General features: G+C 35.1%; 4 protein-coding genes across 4 annotated transcripts; 2 read left to right on the plus strand and 2 right to left on the minus strand.

Moving 5' to 3' along the window:
• The first annotated feature begins 1,913 nt into the window (after nucleotides 1-1,913).
• LOC122583124 (metal tolerance protein 4-like) lies at nucleotides 1,914-4,124 on the plus strand. Its single transcript, XM_043755561.1, has 7 exons — nucleotides 1,914-2,161; nucleotides 2,245-2,414; nucleotides 2,666-2,864; nucleotides 2,936-3,114; nucleotides 3,229-3,379; nucleotides 3,512-3,642; nucleotides 3,725-4,124. The coding sequence occupies exons 1-7, from the start codon at nucleotides 1,966-1,968 to the stop codon at nucleotides 3,902-3,904; spliced, it is 1,206 nt and encodes a 401-aa protein (XP_043611496.1). The 5' UTR covers nucleotides 1,914-1,965; the 3' UTR covers nucleotides 3,905-4,124.
• A 1,455-nt stretch (nucleotides 4,125-5,579) lies between these two features.
• LOC122582519 (protein SPA, chloroplastic) lies at nucleotides 5,580-6,992 on the plus strand. The gene is made up of 4 exons (XM_043754927.1): nucleotides 5,580-5,986; nucleotides 6,066-6,102; nucleotides 6,439-6,522; nucleotides 6,741-6,992. The coding sequence occupies exons 1-4, from the start codon at nucleotides 5,633-5,635 to the stop codon at nucleotides 6,791-6,793; spliced, it is 528 nt and encodes a 175-aa protein (XP_043610862.1). The 5' UTR covers nucleotides 5,580-5,632; the 3' UTR covers nucleotides 6,794-6,992.
• A 326-nt stretch (nucleotides 6,993-7,318) lies between these two features.
• Nucleotides 7,319-12,215, minus strand: LOC122596068 (receptor-like protein EIX1). Its single transcript, XM_043768584.1, has 3 exons — nucleotides 12,076-12,215; nucleotides 9,831-10,226; nucleotides 7,319-9,698 (listed from the first exon to the last, which is right to left on the minus strand). Exons 1-3 carry the CDS (start codon nucleotides 12,213-12,215, stop codon nucleotides 7,319-7,321), a joined length of 2,916 nt encoding a protein of 971 aa, XP_043624519.1.
• Nucleotides 12,216-15,214: 2,999 nt separating this feature from the next.
• LOC122596078 (receptor-like protein EIX2) lies at nucleotides 15,215-18,130 on the minus strand. The gene has a single exon (XM_043768595.1). The coding sequence runs from the start codon at nucleotides 18,128-18,130 to the stop codon at nucleotides 15,368-15,370; it is 2,763 nt and encodes a 920-aa protein (XP_043624530.1). The 3' UTR covers nucleotides 15,215-15,367.
• Between the last annotated feature and the right edge of the window lie 197 nt (nucleotides 18,131-18,327).

An 18,327-nucleotide genomic window follows, 5' to 3' on the forward strand; every position in this document is an offset into this window, starting at 1 on the left:
TTAAACACTTTTCTTTCATGGCAAACAACACTACAATGAACCTTTAGGATTGTAAAATGGAAATATGCAAAACCACATGAATAACGACAGCCGAAGATCTGAAGTGAACAACGTCATTCAGAGCGTATCTGACAACAATGTGGCTTACCAAGCCAAAATCGACCGACTTGAAGCTCCCAGTCGGGTTCTTAGCGTTGCCGAAAATGAGTATATTGTATATCTTCAAGGGAAGATCGATTGGCTGGATCAAATTATTTTTCAGGTTACTGCCGCCTCTTCGACGCTGACAGTCACGCTAGACCACGACATATTCTGGCAAAGCAGTGTCGGTGGTGGTTGATATGTAGATTACCATACTGACCCGGGGGAAGAGTACGTATCTTTTCCAACCGGCGACCCTGCCGGGTCTCCTGAACGCTACCGATACATTTATCGCAACGACGACGACAGTATCGTGAACTCAGACTATTCCAAGTGTTAGTATTATTTATGTTTTTTTTATATTTTATTTATCATGTAATGTTTTAGTATTATGTGTTTTTTAATTATTATGTATGTTTTATTTTTATTTATTAATGCAATGTTTTATTTTAATGAAACTTTAATGTTTATAAAATGAAAATTGTAGTGAGTGGTGAAGTGAGTGGTCGGATGCCAATAAAATTTAGATGAGCGATGAATGAGTGGTGGTGTTTAAATTTGGGATTTCTAGGTATTTTTAACGTTCGAGACTAAACTTTTACAACTAGCTAGGTCACCCTCTTTGTAGTTAATTGTACAACTATATGATACTTGTGTATGAGTAAAAATGTATCTTGTGGGTATTACTACCCATTTATTAATGATTTAAACAGTTTCAATATATGATCATCGAGTCCGGCTATAATATCTAAACTCTTAAGGTTTAGTTTACTAATATACTAATATAATCATGAGACCGATCGACTTGAAGTAATCATGAAACGGTATAGTATTTTTAAGACGAGATTGAAAAGAAAAATCTTTTGATTATACATCTTCCTTTTGTGTTATGCCCGGACTAACAAATGTTCCTTTGGAGAAGCAATTTCGAGAAATGGTTAAATTTTTTTACATAAATGTGTCTTTCATGAGAGATTAACCACAAGCACTAAAGGGTTAATAGTTGTTTTGAGGTTATGAAAACAAAGTGAATAGAAATCTTGATTTTGAGTTTGTAATGAGTCTTCTGGATGAAACCAACGAGATGATACTAAAATGTAAATTAAAGAAAAGAAGAAATGTTCAAGAACCCTGAGTCCAATGCCCATACATAGATGTAGACAAGGTTAAAAAACAAAGTGTACATATGAAAGGAATGTAACGCAAAATGTTTCGTTTCATTTGTTGTAGCAGAAGACTTCTGACTAATTAGAAATGGCCAATTTGGAGCTCTATACATCATGTTGAGGCAGAACAAAAGAAGGCAAGGGAAGGACATATCTAAATAAAAAGTCAACTTCCCCTGTTGGGCCGGCAAGTCAACAAAATGGCATGAATCATTGTCTTTTTTATTTCATCAACATCATATCAAACATACAGATTATGTGATTTCCTTTTTAAACCAACACCTGACATCTTTAAACACGCCATTTCTTTATCAAAATATTATGTATATGTATTTCTTATGTTTTACAACTATTGCTAACTCTACTATTTTAATTTCTTTTTTTTTTTTATAAATAATTCATCATATTACAATATACGGAGTAATATATAACATAAAATATACAACTATGATTGTACTAAAACTAAATGGCATCAATCAAAAAACTTTTAAGTTGTGTGTTTCTTGTCTAGTTGACTTTATTACTCGTATAAAAGTATAATAATAATATATAACTGTTTTTATTTTCATAAAATAAAATAAAAATCTCACTAGCTACATTATAAAATAAAATTTTTCTATAAAAAAGTTAATTTGTCGAAAAAAGAGATAAGAGAAAAATGGAGGGAGGAACCGAACCGTTGTTATCTCCGGGGACACCTGTCGCCGGGCGCCGTGGACGGCGTCTGAGTCGGAAATACTCAGTGAACTCACTGAGAAGCGACTTCTTACTTCGATTACCAGATAAAGTCCGTACAACTATTGATCTAGAATCTTTATCTCCTTCTTCTAAATCATCACTTTCCCTGACTCAAGGTATATATATTATCATATATTTATTGTTGATGACGTAGTTAAGTTTGTTTTTGATTATACATATGGTTTATGTGTATGTATAGGTGAAAAGGAATACTATGAAAAACAGTTTGCGACATTGAAGTCATTTGAGGAAGTTGATGCAATTGTATCGTCTGACGGAATTGATGAAGAAGATTTAGATGAACAGATGCAACAGGAAAGAGCTATGAAGATTTCTAATTATGCTAATATTTTGTTACTTGCATTTAAGGTATATATATTCTTTTATTCATTTTCAAACTTTTACTAGCTTGTTTTTTTGGAAGTTGCGAATTTCGCTACGAGTTTTAGTAATTATATCGTTTTTTTATTGTTTGTATTTAGAAGTTAGGAGTTTGAAGTTGTGACTAAGTTCCATTTGATTTCTGGATACACAATGTTATCAAATAATTCTGATGCAGATGGTAGGAAATTGTTCTTTACTGATCAAGTGTATGTTTCAATGTCTAATGTTTAATATAGATCTTTGCTACAGTAGAAACTGGATCAATTGCCATAGCTGCATCCACACTTGATTCGTTACTTGATCTGATGGCTGGTGGTATTCTTTGGTTTACTCACTTGTCTATGCAACGCGTTAACATATACAAGTATCCTATTGGTAAACTGAGGGTGCAGCCTGTTGGAATCATTATCTTTGCTGCAATAATGGCTACACTTGGTACGTTGTTTGTTATAATGATTTGATACCGTATAAGTAAAAAGATGATGTTCAACCTTGATTATGTTTAGGTTTTCAGGTACTTATTCAGGCTGCAGAACAATTAGTAGAACATAACCCTCCTGAAAAAATGTCATCTCTTCAGTTGTTATGGTTATACATTATCATGATAACCGCATCAGTTGTTAAACTTGTCTTATGGGTGTACTGTAAAAGTTCAGGAAATGAGATCGTTCGTGCCTATGCCAAGGTACTTCTCTGATTAGGCCAGTAGGTGCATCTGTAGTGTCTGAAACTGTCGACTATATGTGGTAATGACTGCACAGTTTAATTTATGTCTAACACAAATGTGTCTTTATAACAGGATCATTACTTTGATGTAGTAACAAACGTTGTTGGATTAGTTGCTGCTGTTCTTGGCGATAAATTTTACTGGGGGATTGATCCTTTCGGCGCTATTATTCTTGCTGTATATACAATTATAAACTGGTCCGGAACTGTTCTGGAAAATGCTGGTAGCTTTGCATATTCATTCCCTACTTTTTCTTTCCCTTCCTTTAATGAATCTGAAACAGCACCAGCTAACGATTTGATTGTTTTCATATTTTACCTTTAATAATCAATGTTAATCTGATATGTTTATGCAGTTTCATTAGTTGGTCAATCTGCACCTCCTGAAGTCCTGCAAAAACTTACTTATCTTGTTACAAGGCATCCTGAAGTGAAGCGAGTGGACACAATCCGGGCATACACATTTGGAGTTCTTTACTTTGTGGAGGTTAGTGCTTGTCTCTTTGTTGCTGAAGGCTTTTTTATAGTGGTTTGGGAGTGTCCGCTGATAATGTTCTTTCATAAATTAGGTCGATATTGAGCTCCCAGAAGATCTTTTATTAAAAGAAGCTCATGCAATTGGAGAAACACTGCAAATTAAGATTGAAAAACTTCCTGAGGTTGAACGTGCTTTTGTCCATCTAGACTTTGAATGTGACCACAAACCGGAGCACAATGTTCTGACCAGACTTCCCAACAGTGACCCATGAGGATTGAGGATCTTTTTCGGCTCATGGGATGGTTTACAAAGCAAATGTTTAATCCATTTTGGTAATTAGCTGTTAATATACAGAAGTAATTGTGTTTTGTTGGGCTCTGCTAAAAGGAGTCTCGAATTTAACAAGAAGAGAAGTGTAATTGTGTAAACCTCATTTGTTCATGTAAAATTATCCTTTTCGGTATATCATCAATAAGTTAACGATTCTCTTATGTGGTAAATGTCAAGGAAAAAGGAGAAACTATAGCTAAGTGTCACTTTATTATTTTTTTACTTATATAATATAGGTGGCCAAGCACGCCGCATTTTGAAGGTCAAGACTCAAGATCTTGTTCGGGACTTAAGGGGTAAATGTCAAGGAAAGTCTAGTAAGAATATCGGTTTAGCCAAATTCATTAAAGCCAAATACTTTTTTTTTTTTGGTAGCTGGAACATGGATCTATCCCAAGTTACGGATTGTATATTACTTGGTGTCCAACTGCCCACGCAATGCGGCGCCGGTGGTGGCAATGATGGTGACGGGTGGTAGTGGCGACTGATGGTGGTGACAACGAGTAATGTAAAATATTGATGTAAATGTAATTAATATAATGCTTAGTATATTACTAGATTTTAGACCCGTGTCCAACACTTGACATGGAGTTTACGATATTATCAATATTAGATTTTCATAAATTTAATTCATAAAAGCTTATAATTTTAAAGACATACAGTTTCAAGTGTTATACTTTGCAAGTTGTGGTACAATAATCACAGGTTTGTCACTGTCTTTATTAGCTGAAACATATTTGATGGAATTGTTTGTCGTAGTTATTACACAAAACACAAACTACAATAATTTCTCTATTATATAATTTTTTAAACCAGTTGTACTAATAATTTGATATTATTATGAAAGATAATTATTAAAATATAAACATACTTGTGATCTTCTACTTGACAGTTAAATATATATATTTGATCATGATGCGGGCCTATAACACGAATATGTTTATTTTCAATCACGTAGTCCTATGATAATCAGATAACAATTATGATTGTTTTCATATTCAGTTAGGACTCTTGATTAGAGTGACAATTATAACTTTAAGAAATTGAATATAAATACTTTTTGTAACTTTTTTTAAAAAACTTTTACCAAAATCCTCTATTTGATGGCTAAAAATAAAAATAATTAAGTATTCAAGAATAAAAAGTTTAAATTATTGATGGAAAACAAAAAGTGTAAATTAATGAGACTTTTTCTACAAATTAATATGAATACTAATATAATAATATATTTGGATAATGATTATTAGGATTTTTAACTTATAGTTAATCTAAACGAAGACATAAGCGAGAGCCGATTTGATAAAATTAAACGATTTGATTGGTTAATAGGTTATTAGTTCAACTGTCCTATAGTATATATAAGATATTAAACGTTGAGAGACTGATAGTGTATTTTTTTCAATTAGGGTGGGGTATTGTTTTAATGAAATGTATCCTATTTTTTTTAAATAAAGAAGTATAGATTATTGTGTTTTTCAAGATCAATGTTTAGAAAAGCTTTTTGAAATACTACTAATAATAATCTTAATTAGTTAATAATGTAGTAATCAATTTCATTTACCAAAAGAAGAAATAATGAAAGAACATAAGAAAATAAGGCAAATAACAAGAAAAAAGAAAGAAAAAAAAACAGAGGAAAAGAGATGGCCACAGAACAGAGGAGTTGGCAATGTTATCCCTTTGTTTGTGTCCATCATCATCATTATCATCCATGGCTTGTCACTCATCATTAATCCATGCTCCATTGTTGTCATCTTCGTCACACTTGTTCTGCTCTTCTTTTATAAACCTAACCCAATACATCCCAATTATCATAAACCCAAATCATAAAACCCCCCTTTTGTCAGCAGCTTCTTTTTATTCCAATTTCCATCCTTTAAAACCACAACTTCATTTTGATCCCATTTTATTATTATACACAAGTGGTGGCGGTGGGTTTAAACCCCCTTTGGATACTCAAACATTTCTTGCCACAATTAGTGTTTTGGTTGCTATTTCACTCTCACTGTTTCTTGGTCTCAAGGTTTGCCATCCCTTCTTATCTTTTCTTTTAAGTTATTGTACTTATAACAAATGATAATTAATTTAGCGTTTTCTTGTAGGGAGACCCAGTTCCTTGTGAGAAATGTGCTGGCAATGGTATGCTTTATTTCTGTGATTTTATTTTCTATTTTTTCAATAAAAAATTGAAACCATTATTAGGGTTACAATGCTAAACATAGTAACAGACTGCCTTTTGATACCAGTATTATATCTTTTAGTAGAATTTTAGCTACATTTGATTTGATGATAGAAAAAGGTGCCAACTTTACCCTTGATGTGTAAAAGATTTGAATCCCATACTATTGTACCTTTTAATAATATGTGATAATAATATGTGACTATGTGCAAAAGCCCAAAAGAAATGTATATTGTTTGCTTATTGTTGTAGTAAATGTTGTTACCGTTATCCTAACAATCTTGTCTGATGAATAGGTGGCACCAAATGTGTTTTCTGTAACGATGGGAAGATGAAGCTGGAAACGGGATCAGTTGAGTGTAAAGTATGCAAGGGTGCAGGTATTAAAGATGCTTTTTGGTCTTTAGACTAATTAAACTTTAACTAGGAGGCGGTCAACCCATTTAACACATTCATTTCGTTTTGTTATCTTTATTTCGGGTAATGTTAAGATAGATGTACATAGACCCACAAATATTTCACTTCTAGTGCAGGTTTGGTCTCTGCGATGACTATATATCATGAATGATGTTTTTAGTTTTCACATGTGTTTTTGTAGGATTGATACTCTGCAAGAAGTGTGCAGGTTCTGGATATTCAAAACGCTTATGAATTGGCATCCAATTTATACGTTTTTTCAGCAAATAGCTGCTTCAGACCTGTACCAACGGCTCATTCTTTTCTCTTGTTATATGTTTCTGTTTAGTCCTCTAAGTTTTATACTTAGCTTTTGGAGACTTAAAATCTGTTCTAAGTGACACCGATGTATAACTTTTGTAATTGTATAAATGATTCCAAAGGCTTTTAGCAATTCACTTGGAATAAACCTTTTTACTTAGGAACCCCTGCTAAGTGCTCACCTTTTAGATCCTTTGATGCAAGAGGCAAACAGATCGGGTGTAACCAACGGTTGAGTGAAAATGCAGCAGAAATTAAACTAATTTGAGTAGCATTTTATCCGAATGTGCACAAAGAAATATGGAAATTTTCAATACAACACACAAAACTGGCCACCTATGGTGTTGAAGGCATGGCATTATGTCACCTTTTATTACAAGAGTAAATAACCAGACACAACATACATACTAAAAATCAAGAAGCAAAAAAGAAGAAAGTGAAGTAAATGCTGATGATTATTTATTTCCTGCCTTTTGAAATTGCTACGAATACCACATCCACCTTAACATTAACCCAGGCTCCCAAGGTATCAATAAAGTGAGAGAAAGTAAGTCTCCCATGGCGGTTGAGAAGTAACGCAGTACATACTGTCCCAAATCCTACGGCAAAACCGGTAGCCCCGCCAATATAAAACCATCCCTCAACTTCATCTATGCCTTCATCCTCACCCTTGCCTTCACCAACGGTGGCTGGTACTTGTAATTCTTCATCTCCTGCACAATTTTTGGTCAACGGAGGGCCACATAGTCCTGCATTACCAATGTACCTTGAAGGTTCAAAGGATTGGAGTTGAGTGCTCCTTGGAATCCTCCCTGACAAGTTATTATACGACACATCTAGATAATTTAAAAAATTAATCTGAGACATGGTTGATGGTAACGCTCCTGAAATATTGTTGCTAGACAAATCCAAAATTTGAAGTTCCTTCAGATGATCAATTTTCTGTGGAATCTGTCCAAGGAAAGCATTATTTGACAAGTTCAGTGCCAGCAATGCCGTGAGATCGGTTAGTTCATTGGGGATTTTTCCTGTAAGATTGTTGCTTGATAGATCAATGCTCCGCAACAATCTGATATTGCTGCTGAATTCACGTATATTTCCTTGCCACTGGATCATTGCACGATCAGCATAATCAACTTTGTAGGAGTTTGAAATAATACTCAATGACTTAAACATTGGATTTATATATTGGTGTATGTTGTGTGTCGATAAGAAACCTTTTTGAACCATGGCAGTAAAATTATTGACACATGAGGGGATGATCCCATTGAGATTGTTCGTCGACAAATCTAGGATTTGAAGATTTACAAGGTGACAAAATTGTAATGGGATGGGTCCAATGAAATTGTTTGATGTTAGGCTCAGAACATACAACCCTAATAAATTCTCCCCAATCCAAACAGGGATATTACCCGAAAACTTGTTTGCCCCTAAATTCAAAAAGGTTAACTTGGTGCAATTCTTTAATGACATAGGTAAATCTCCGGAGAAGCCATTGTTGTATAGATACAACACCTCAAGTTCATTCATAGACCCAATAGAAGTGGGAAGCCTTCCGAATAGGTGGTTGTTTCCTAGATTTAGAACTACGAGTTTTGTCAAATTCCACAAACAATTTGGGATTTGCCCTGTGAATTTGTTGTGTGAGAGATCAAGATAGTATAAATGCTCATCAGCAAGCTGGCACAGAAACGAAATTCCTCCATCGAACTTGTTTTTGGAAAGATCTAGTATTGTTATAGTGGAAGGAACATTTGCTATTGGACCGTAAAAGTTGTTGGAACTCAAATCTATTGACGATACACTGTGAGAACTTGAGAATAAATCTGGTGCTTTCCCAATGATGTTGTTGGATGAGAGATTCAAATATGTTAACTGGGAAGGCAGAGTGTCCCAAAAGTCCGTGGGAATTGTGTCTGAAATCTCAGTATTGGCTATGTTAAGATGTATTAGAGAGGTTTGATTTTTAAATGTTTGAATCCATTTGGGGAAGCGAGGACCTAGTCTACATGAGCTCAAATCAAGATGTGCAACGTTAGATAGATTTGACATGCGACTTTTGGAAAGAACTCCTTGAAGCAAGTTATTTGAAAAATCCATATACCAAAGCATTGACCTCCCCGTCTTTCCAAAGATAGTACCTTTAAGAGAATTGGAAGAGACATTTAGAATTTTAAGGTTGGGTAGTACCCACAACATTTCACTTATTGTTCCATTTAACAGATTCTGACCTAGGTATAATCGTTCTAGGGATGAGAAGTGTTGGATGTCGTCAGATATTGACCCTGTAAAGTGGCTACTTGAAGCCTCTAAGTTTGTTAATGTATCTGATGTGCATCCAGCAGACAATGCTTTTAGAAAATCAGAAAATCTGACGAGTGCAGAGTTGTGGTTGAAATATAAGTGTGTTAAATTACAGAGATTTCCAAGATATTTTGGGAATTCATCCAACTTGTTTCCATCCAGTAAAAGATATTCAAGTCTGTTATTGCTAGTTAATGGGTACAACCAAGGATACATGGATGAGTTGAGATTGTTGTTTTGGAGATCAAGGATACGAATATTAGAAGAAGAGTTGACATGAGACGAATAAGAATATGGATGCATGACCTGTGAGAGGTTGCAGCCCTCCAAATATAAGCTTGTTAGATTTTGGAGGCCTGCAATTGCATCTACCCAATGATCTGCTTTGGCTAGAGAAACCCCTTTCATATTAAGGGTCTCTAAATTAGACAAACGAGACAACCAATTTATGTTTTCAACTCTGCATTTTCCAAGATCATCTAGCCGGAGAGATTGCAAATTTGTGAGGTTTCCAAATTCTGAAGGAATGGTCTCACTTAAAAGACGGTTGCTAGAAAAGGAAAGATAAACTAACTTAGTCAAGGAACCAATGGACACGGGAATGGTTCCACTAAAAGAATTGTTGGAGAGGTCAAGTTCCCTTAATTCAGTCAAGTAACCAATGGACTCTGGAATAGTTCCACTAAAAGAATTGTAGGAAAGGTCAAGAACCCTTAACTCAGTCAAGTAACCGATGGATTCGGGAACGGTTCCATTGAAAGAATTAAAACTAAGGTAAAGATGAGTCAAGTGGGTTAAGTTAAACAATGAAGGGCTGATCTCACCTTCGAGACCCCATGGGGCCAAGTTAAGCTCTGTGACATGACCTGTTTGGTCATTGCACTTGATTCCATCCCATTTGCAGCAGTCTTCTTCTTCTTTTACGTTCCATGTAGAGAATTCGTCAAAAGGGTCTCGAAGAAGAGATTTGATGTTAAGGAGATCACGTCTCTCGTTATCGGCGCACTTGATGTTATTCACTTTTACCAGTTGGTTGCCAAGGAAATTAGCGGTAGTTGTACTACTGTGAATAACACATTGAAACAGAAATGAGATAATAAGAATCAAAACACGAGAATGTTTAAATTTAAGGCAAATATTTGAAACCATGTTGTATTATGCTGTGAATTTTTTTTTTCTCTTCTTTTTTAATATGCTAAATGAACTTACCCCGATGAAGTTTTATATAAAGTAATGTCTGAAGTCTGAACATGTTGAATTCAAGTTGACGCGGGTGTCCTTACATTTATCAGAGTCTTGGAAAGTTTTTAATCATATAAATGTGTGTTTGTTTGTATGAGGTTGACGCGGGTGTCGCTATTTATCAGTGTATTGGTCAGCTCTTAATTACTCGTATATAGTAGTGTGTTTGTATCAGGTGATTTTATTTAATCAGAATATTGTGTGAAATTGAAATTAAAAAATCGGAATTGATTGCAATCGACTCTGATAACAACAACAATAATAATGTATGTTCTATTAAAAAAGAGTATTAATAAATTACTTAAGAAACTACATGGGAAAGAAAGAATACCGGGGGAAGAAGGGGAGTGGTTGTATTTCTTTTCTATATAAAATGAAGTGGTTGAAAATGAGTTACTTTTACAAAATCATCTTTACATCCAGCTCCAAACTTTATTAGAGTTTTACAAAATGGACCCACATCCAAAAGAAAGAATAGATCAATCTAGAATTTTGATCAAAATTTCTTTTTCCAGTTTTGAAAATGAAGTATAATTTGGTATTGGGGGAAGTATATGAGTAAAACACCATAAATGTTTCTTATCTCCCACTTATAAATCTGTTATAAGTTTGTTTGGGAGAAGAAAACCCAGCTCTTTTTCTTTGTAAATTTACAATATACAACTCACTTCAAAGCATGATATCTCATTCACCATAACTTAGCTTTGGACGCATTTTAGTTTGCTGTGCAACTAGGTAAGTGTCCATCTATCTGTTCTTTTCCATGTATACGAGTGCCAAAACACCATTGCAAGTTTGCAACTATAGGTAAAACGTGTTGTGAAAAGCTGCCAGCCCTGTTATGGGCTCTATTTGCGCATTATATAACAAGTGTCACACTAAAAGTCTTGGTAATTATTTGACTTTGATAGGAATCGTTTGACTGTTTCAGGTCCGTCTATAGTAGAAAATGAAGGCGCTATTTAGTAAGAAAAGAGGTGAAATCATGTAAACGTTGAGAACTGGATTTAGATCAGCAGTTAAATGATAAATAATGGGAAGATGGAGATATCAACTCCAAAACATCTCTGAGTGCCTAAATCTGCAGACACTTCAGTTATTTCTAACTGTATTCGTTCGAGCATTTCATCAAACAACTAATGTGCACCATTTTATATGAATAAAAGATAATAGCAGGCGACACAGAAGCAACGTAACTTCAAAGTTTAAAAAGGACATACCTTAGTGCATTTTGTGGATTAACTTAACAAACTCATAAAGTGTGATACATGTTTTAAAAAAGAATATAATATCCCAAAATGATTTCCGGGCATACAAGTCAGATGTTTGGGATAGGGAATGCAGTAACATATGTTATGCTCAATTAACGATGTAACATAATATACTTTGTAAATTGTGCTGAGTGTGAAGTGAACCTTTTAAGGGTAAAAAAGAAATTAGGTATTTAGAGGGAATATAGGTATTTGAGAATAATATTAATTTGCAAAAGGTTGGATTTTCATTACATGTGGGAAGTTTATATAGACAACTAAATTGCTATAAACCCCTTTTTTAATTACAAACAAGTACATAGACAATTACAATACAAACCCTTCATCTAAGCATGATTATACCAAGGACAATACAAATTCATATTTACAAAACATGCACTGACAAAATAAAAAGCTAACATACTTTCTGAGGGGGTCTCTGGTTCGAATCCTGCCACATGCAAATGTGGTGAGGGGGCCTTAGCAATGCTATACTCATCTAACACATGAAGAGCAAACCCTTTAGAGCATTGCCAAGAGATGAACCGGCGTGAGCCCATCCGCGTGGGGGGTGTTAGGCATTTATCCGTTACTGCCTTTAAAAAAAAAAAAAAAAACTTTCTGAAGTTAATCATAAAACAAACATTGTTATAATCCCATCAAAGAAATTACTCGTACTACTTGTTGACAACTATGGAAGAAAACATTAACTAATATGGCGCACATAGTTCTATGATGAATGCTCACTTTTTTCTTAAGTACAATCATTATGTGATTGATTAGCAACATTGAAAGCCTCATTGCACTCCAAAACTAAAACAAGGAATTCGGGTAACAATTTTTCATAAGATTAAAAGAAAAAAAGAAAAAAACTGTTCAGTGCCGCCTTCTGCAGGTTTTGAGCCCAATATCATCATTAAAGAGGTAGATAATGAAATTTGGAACGCGGACTAAAATGTGGGCCCTACACATCAAAGTAGGGAATGAAGACAAAACAATATCTGAATATGAGACCGGTGAGCCATTTCACCTTTTTTTTTTGAAAGGTGAATTTCGCTAGAAATTTCGTATCGCGATTCGATATCGAGAGGTCTAACATACTTTGTCTTAACCGGGTCCGAGCTACAGAGCTCTCTTGAAATAGAAATGCCTATTTCAAATACCCAATGGGGGGAAAACCCCCTACTAATCCGCCCGAAGGCACGACGGTAAACCCTGTCCTCTCAGAATTGAACCTGGGTATACCCAAGCCAAGCCCTAATAGAAGGACTACCTATATCTCAAAGTTGGTGGAATGAGATTCGAACCTGAGGTCACCAGGGAAACTCCAAACCACTTCACCAACTCATCATTGATTGTGAGCCATTTCACCTAGCAAGTGAAAACATTCATCAAGTGATTTTTCCAATCCACTTTAAAGCTTTCATCCCATTTCACTTCTCATTTCACCATCTCTTCATTTATTGTTAACTTAACTTAGGAGAGGAAAAGAGAAGAGAGAGAAGAGAAGTTTTCCTTTCTAATCACCTCAAAAATGAAGGGAAAACTTTTGGAACAAAAAACAACTACACTTCCCCTCCTAATCCTTTCCACTCATTCTCTTTCCATATTTAAAAATATCTTAAGAATGCATTTTATAATTTCCCCTCTCTCCCCTTTCCTTTCCACCTTTAAATAAACTAAACAACACAGTAGCCCTTACCAATGGTCTACGTGATGCTAAAAAACAATCACAAAAAGGTGAACCGGCTATTAAGTAGTAAACCTTATATCAAGTGACCCTGACATACCAAAAAAAAGACCATAAACAATCCATCACAGTACAAATACTGTCACACAAAAGAGAGGAAAAATCGGTGCTTCAAAAATAATATCTTTGCAGCCAGAATGTAACTTATCACCTAACAAAGAAGAATTATCAAGATGAAGTAACTATGGTACAAATGAGATCAGATACAATCATCCCATTGTCAAGAGATGATAGAATGGATGGTCAGAACTCGATAAACTGCAGAACACTAAAGAAATTATCCAACCAAGCAAATTGAATAAATAAGAGCAGACACACTCAACTAAGTCTTACTTAACCTTATATAAAACGAGCTACTCGTATTTGATAAGGCATGGGCAATTATCAATGAAGAATAGCTTTCCAACTGATATCGACATTTGAAAAATCTACAATCTGACATCGTGGATTATCTAAGCACTTAATTGTTGAATATATATTTTTTCTAAACAAATGAACTCGGTACCTTGTAAATATACCACATGAAAGAGAAGCGATAACTTATCATGGACTCCTGTGATAGAGAAACTCTCTCTCAAACCTCTATAGAGAAACTATCCCATTGCATAGAAGTGATGGAACTTGGGGCCATAAAAGATATTATCAAACGATTTTTTTGACTGTAACGACGAACTAAGAGAGAAACTATCAAATAAATTACTCCTACTGCCACTGTTGAAAAGGAAACAGGAACAGTACCCCCGGCTCCTTTTACAATCAAACCATAATTAGCAGCATCCTTTCATGCCGACAATCTGATGTAACGGCACAAAAACCAGCAATAGCATTAGCTATAAAAATCTGACATCACGATTCATAGAACCTATAAAAAAACCTGACTGTTCTGCCCCAGCAGTTGGTGATCATCAAAGAAAAAAGTCGCCCGCAGATGAACCTCGAATCAACTACATAAATGTTACTTGCATGATGACGTAAATATAGTTATAAGACCTAGAAGGCTAGAAGTACTTGCTGCAACATGACTAAGCACAAATTCTGTAAATTTTTATGATCAAACACTTCATATGAAATTGATACCTACAAATGAACACATGCCATACCCCCTGTATGATAAGAACTATGCATTTAGCAATCACTAAAGTCTCACTTGATCCACCTTCCTATCGTGAACTATCGAATAACGATAAACTAAATAAGGACCAAGTTCTTGAAATAACTCGTCATTATATCACTCCAACTAAAAGCAAGTGATAGTACAGCTAACAAAAAACCAACTCCTCCAAAGAAGAGTTCGTAAAGACGTTGTCTACAAATGCCATGGTCACATGTTCCAATCTTATTACCACATGAAAAAATTTTGCCATTCAAAAAAAAAAGGTGCAGCTAACAAACACGCACAAAGGATCATGATAATACGAAATGACAATCTCTATTACTAACGAAAACTGTCTCTTTTAAACTAGCAATATTAAGAACACAAAAAGGTACAACAAATAGTCAAAGATAAGCTAAAAGCAGTAAGGGTGCGAAAAGAAGTCCGAACATACAAACATATTACAAAGTAAAGTGAAATCAATGAAAAAGGGAGACATTATCCAACACAGTATCACCTGTTGAGATATTTTAACTTGTACTAGTTGATTGCAGTAAATCACCGATACTTGAGTAAAACTGCATTAGAAAAAAAAAAACTAAATTCAGTGGCATTTTGTCAAACAAATGGTGGGCACTAAGAGACATTTAATTACAGTGGCATCAAAATGTCTTTTAGGTTACCACATTTGCCAAAAACACGAAAATGGCCACTTATGGTGTTGGAGGCAACTTTTTATTGATAATGAGGATTTAAAAACCATGCCAAATACAAGAAAAAACATGGTCATTGTAAGCAACATAAATACTAGAAAACGAGAAATAAAAAAGAAATATGAAATAGGCAAATAGCTAGTCATGTGTCTCCCATTAAAATTTTGCTTTGAACACCAACACCTTCACATAAACCAAGTTTTCCAAGGTATCCATAAAGTGAAAGAACGTATGTCTTCCACGGCGGATGACAAGTAAAGTGACACACACGGTCCAAAATCCGATAGCAAAACCAACGGCCCCGCCAATATAAAACCGTCTGTCAGATTCATCTTTGTCGCTCTCACCAATGGGGGATGGTACTCGTAATTCTTTATCTCCGGGACAATATTTAGACAGGGGAAGTCCACACAATTTTGCATTTCCTGTGTAGCTTGTAGCATTAAAGGTCTGGAGCTGAGTGCCGGATGGAATTCTTCCAGACAAGTTATTGTATGACACGTTTAGAAAATTTAATAAAGTCATCTCAGATATGCTCGATGGTATCCCTCCTGAGAAATGGTTTCTTGATATATCCAACGTCAAAAGGTCATTCATCTCACCAATTTTATGTGGAATCTCCCCACATAAGGCGTTCTTGGATAAGTTGAGTGCAACCAACCCATGAAGATCGGTTACCTTATTAGGGATTTGTCCTTTTAGATTGTTGCTTGATAGATCAATCATTTTTAACAATCGAAGAGTGTTAGTCATGAATTCACGTCTAATCCCTTGCCACTGGACAATCGCACGGTCTGTATAATCATCCGTTTCATAGGAACTACCAGTCTCAAAAATCTCATATATATGTATGTTATGTGCCGATAAGGATCCTCGTTGAACCATCGAAGTAAGATTATTAATACAGGAGGGGATGGTTCCATTGAGATTGTTTGCTGACAAGTCAAGAATTTGAAGATTAGCAAGTTGACAAAATTGTGAAGGAATGGGTCCAAAAAAGTCATTGGAACCAAGGCTAAGAACATACAATCCTAATAAGTTTTCACCAATCCAATCCGGCATGTTATTTGAAAATTTGTTGGCCCCCAAATCCAAAAAGGCTAACTTGGTGAAATTCCTCAAGGATAAAGGCACTTCTCCCGAGAAGTTGTTGTTGTATAAATACAACACCTCAAGTTGAATCAAATATTCAATAGATGCAGGAAGCCTTCCAAATAGATTGTTGTGTGCTAGATTTAAAACTTTTAGTTCTTTCAAATGCCACAAACAGTCTGGAATTTGTCCATAGAACGAGTTGTACGAGAGATCAAGATAATTTAAATGCCAGTCAACAGTTTGACACAGAAAGGAGATTCCTCCATAGAATTTGTTTTGGGAAAGATTTAATACATTCAAAGTAGAAGAAACCTTGGTTACTAGACCATAAAAGTTGTTGGAGCTCAAATCTAATACCGATGAACCATTAAAGGCTGATAACAAATCCGAGGCTTTCCCGCTGAAGTTGTTAACAGAGAAATTTATGTACTTAAGCCTTGACTTTCCAAGCTTTTCAATAACGGTACCTCTTAAAGAGTTGGAAGAAATGTCTAGTCTTTGAAGCATTGGCAGTTCCCTCATTTTATCACTTATAGTTCCATTTAACTGATTATGAGCAAGGTACAATTGTCCTAGAGATAAAAAGTTTTGAATGTCATCGGATATTGACCCTGTAAATTGGCTACTTGAAGCGTTCAAGTGATATAATGCGCTAGATGTGCATCCGCCAGACAAGGTTTTCAGGAAATCAGAAAATGTGACAAGTGCAGAGTTGTTGTCGAAAAATAATCTTGTCAAATTACACAGATTGCCAAGATATGTTGGTATTTGATCCAACTTGTTTCCAGAAAGATCAAGAGTATAAAGGTTGTTGGTAGTTAATGGGTACAACCAAAGATACGTGGATGAGTTAAGATTGTTGTTTCGGAGATCAAGGTAACGAATATTAGATGATGATGATGAAGAAGAAGAAGAAGAGTTGACATGAGATGAGGAAAAAGAATATGGATGTGTGACCTGTGAGAGGTCACATCCATCTAAACTCAAAAATGTTAGGTTTTGGAGACTTAGGATTGCATCAACCCAATGGTCTGCTTTGGCTAGTGAAATCCCATTCATATAAAGTATCTCCAAATGAGATAGGCGAGACAACCAGGTTATATCTTCAACTGAGCATCTTCCAAGCTTGTTTAGATAGAGTTTTTCCAATTTTACGATGTTTCCAAATTCTTGAGGAATGTTTCCGCTAAGAGAATTGTTAGAAAGGTCAAGGTAAGTCAATTCGGTCAATGAACCAATGGCCTCGGGTATGTTTCCACTAAAAGAATTAGAGTAAAGGTTGAGGTATGTTAATTCAGTCAAGGAACCAATGCAGTTGGGAATGGTTCCATTAAAGGAATTATCATAAAGGCGAAGTTCCCTTAATTTATTCAAGGAACAAATGGACTCGAGAATGGACCCACTAAAAGAATTACCAGAAAGGTCAAGGTACACTAGTTGGGTCAATGAACCAATGGAGTTGGGAATGGTTCCACTTAAAGAATTCCAACTAACCTCAAGATGAGTTAATTGAGTCAATAATGAACCAATGGAGTTGGGAAGGCTTCCATTAAAATGATTATCAGAAAGGTAAAGATGAGTCAAGTAGGTTAAGTCAAGCAATGATGGGCTAATCTCACCTTTAAGACCACAACCATTTAATTGAAGCTCTGTGACATGACCGGTTTGGTTGTTGCACGCGATTCCCCACCAGTTACAGCAATCATCGTCATCAACATCTTCCTTTCCAGTAGTTCCCCAGGCAGCGATACAATTATGATCAAAGGGGTCTTGAAGGCCAGCTTTGAAATCAAGGAGAGATTGTCTCTCCTTATCACTGCGCATGATTTGCTTATAATTCATACCATTTTCAGCTGCTGAAGTAATAATGGATTGAAACAAAAATGACATAATAATCAAGACATGATAATATTTGAATTTAGTAAACCACATCATATATGTTGTATCAGAATGTTTTCCTCTTTTTTTTTTTTTTTGTTTTTCTTTTTATAGATGGATGATATGGATGAACATCCACTAAT

Source organism: Erigeron canadensis, chromosome 1 (assembly GCF_010389155.1).
Source record: "Erigeron canadensis isolate Cc75 chromosome 1, C_canadensis_v1, whole genome shotgun sequence".
Taxonomy (NCBI): Eukaryota; Viridiplantae; Streptophyta; class Magnoliopsida; order Asterales; family Asteraceae; genus Erigeron; species Erigeron canadensis.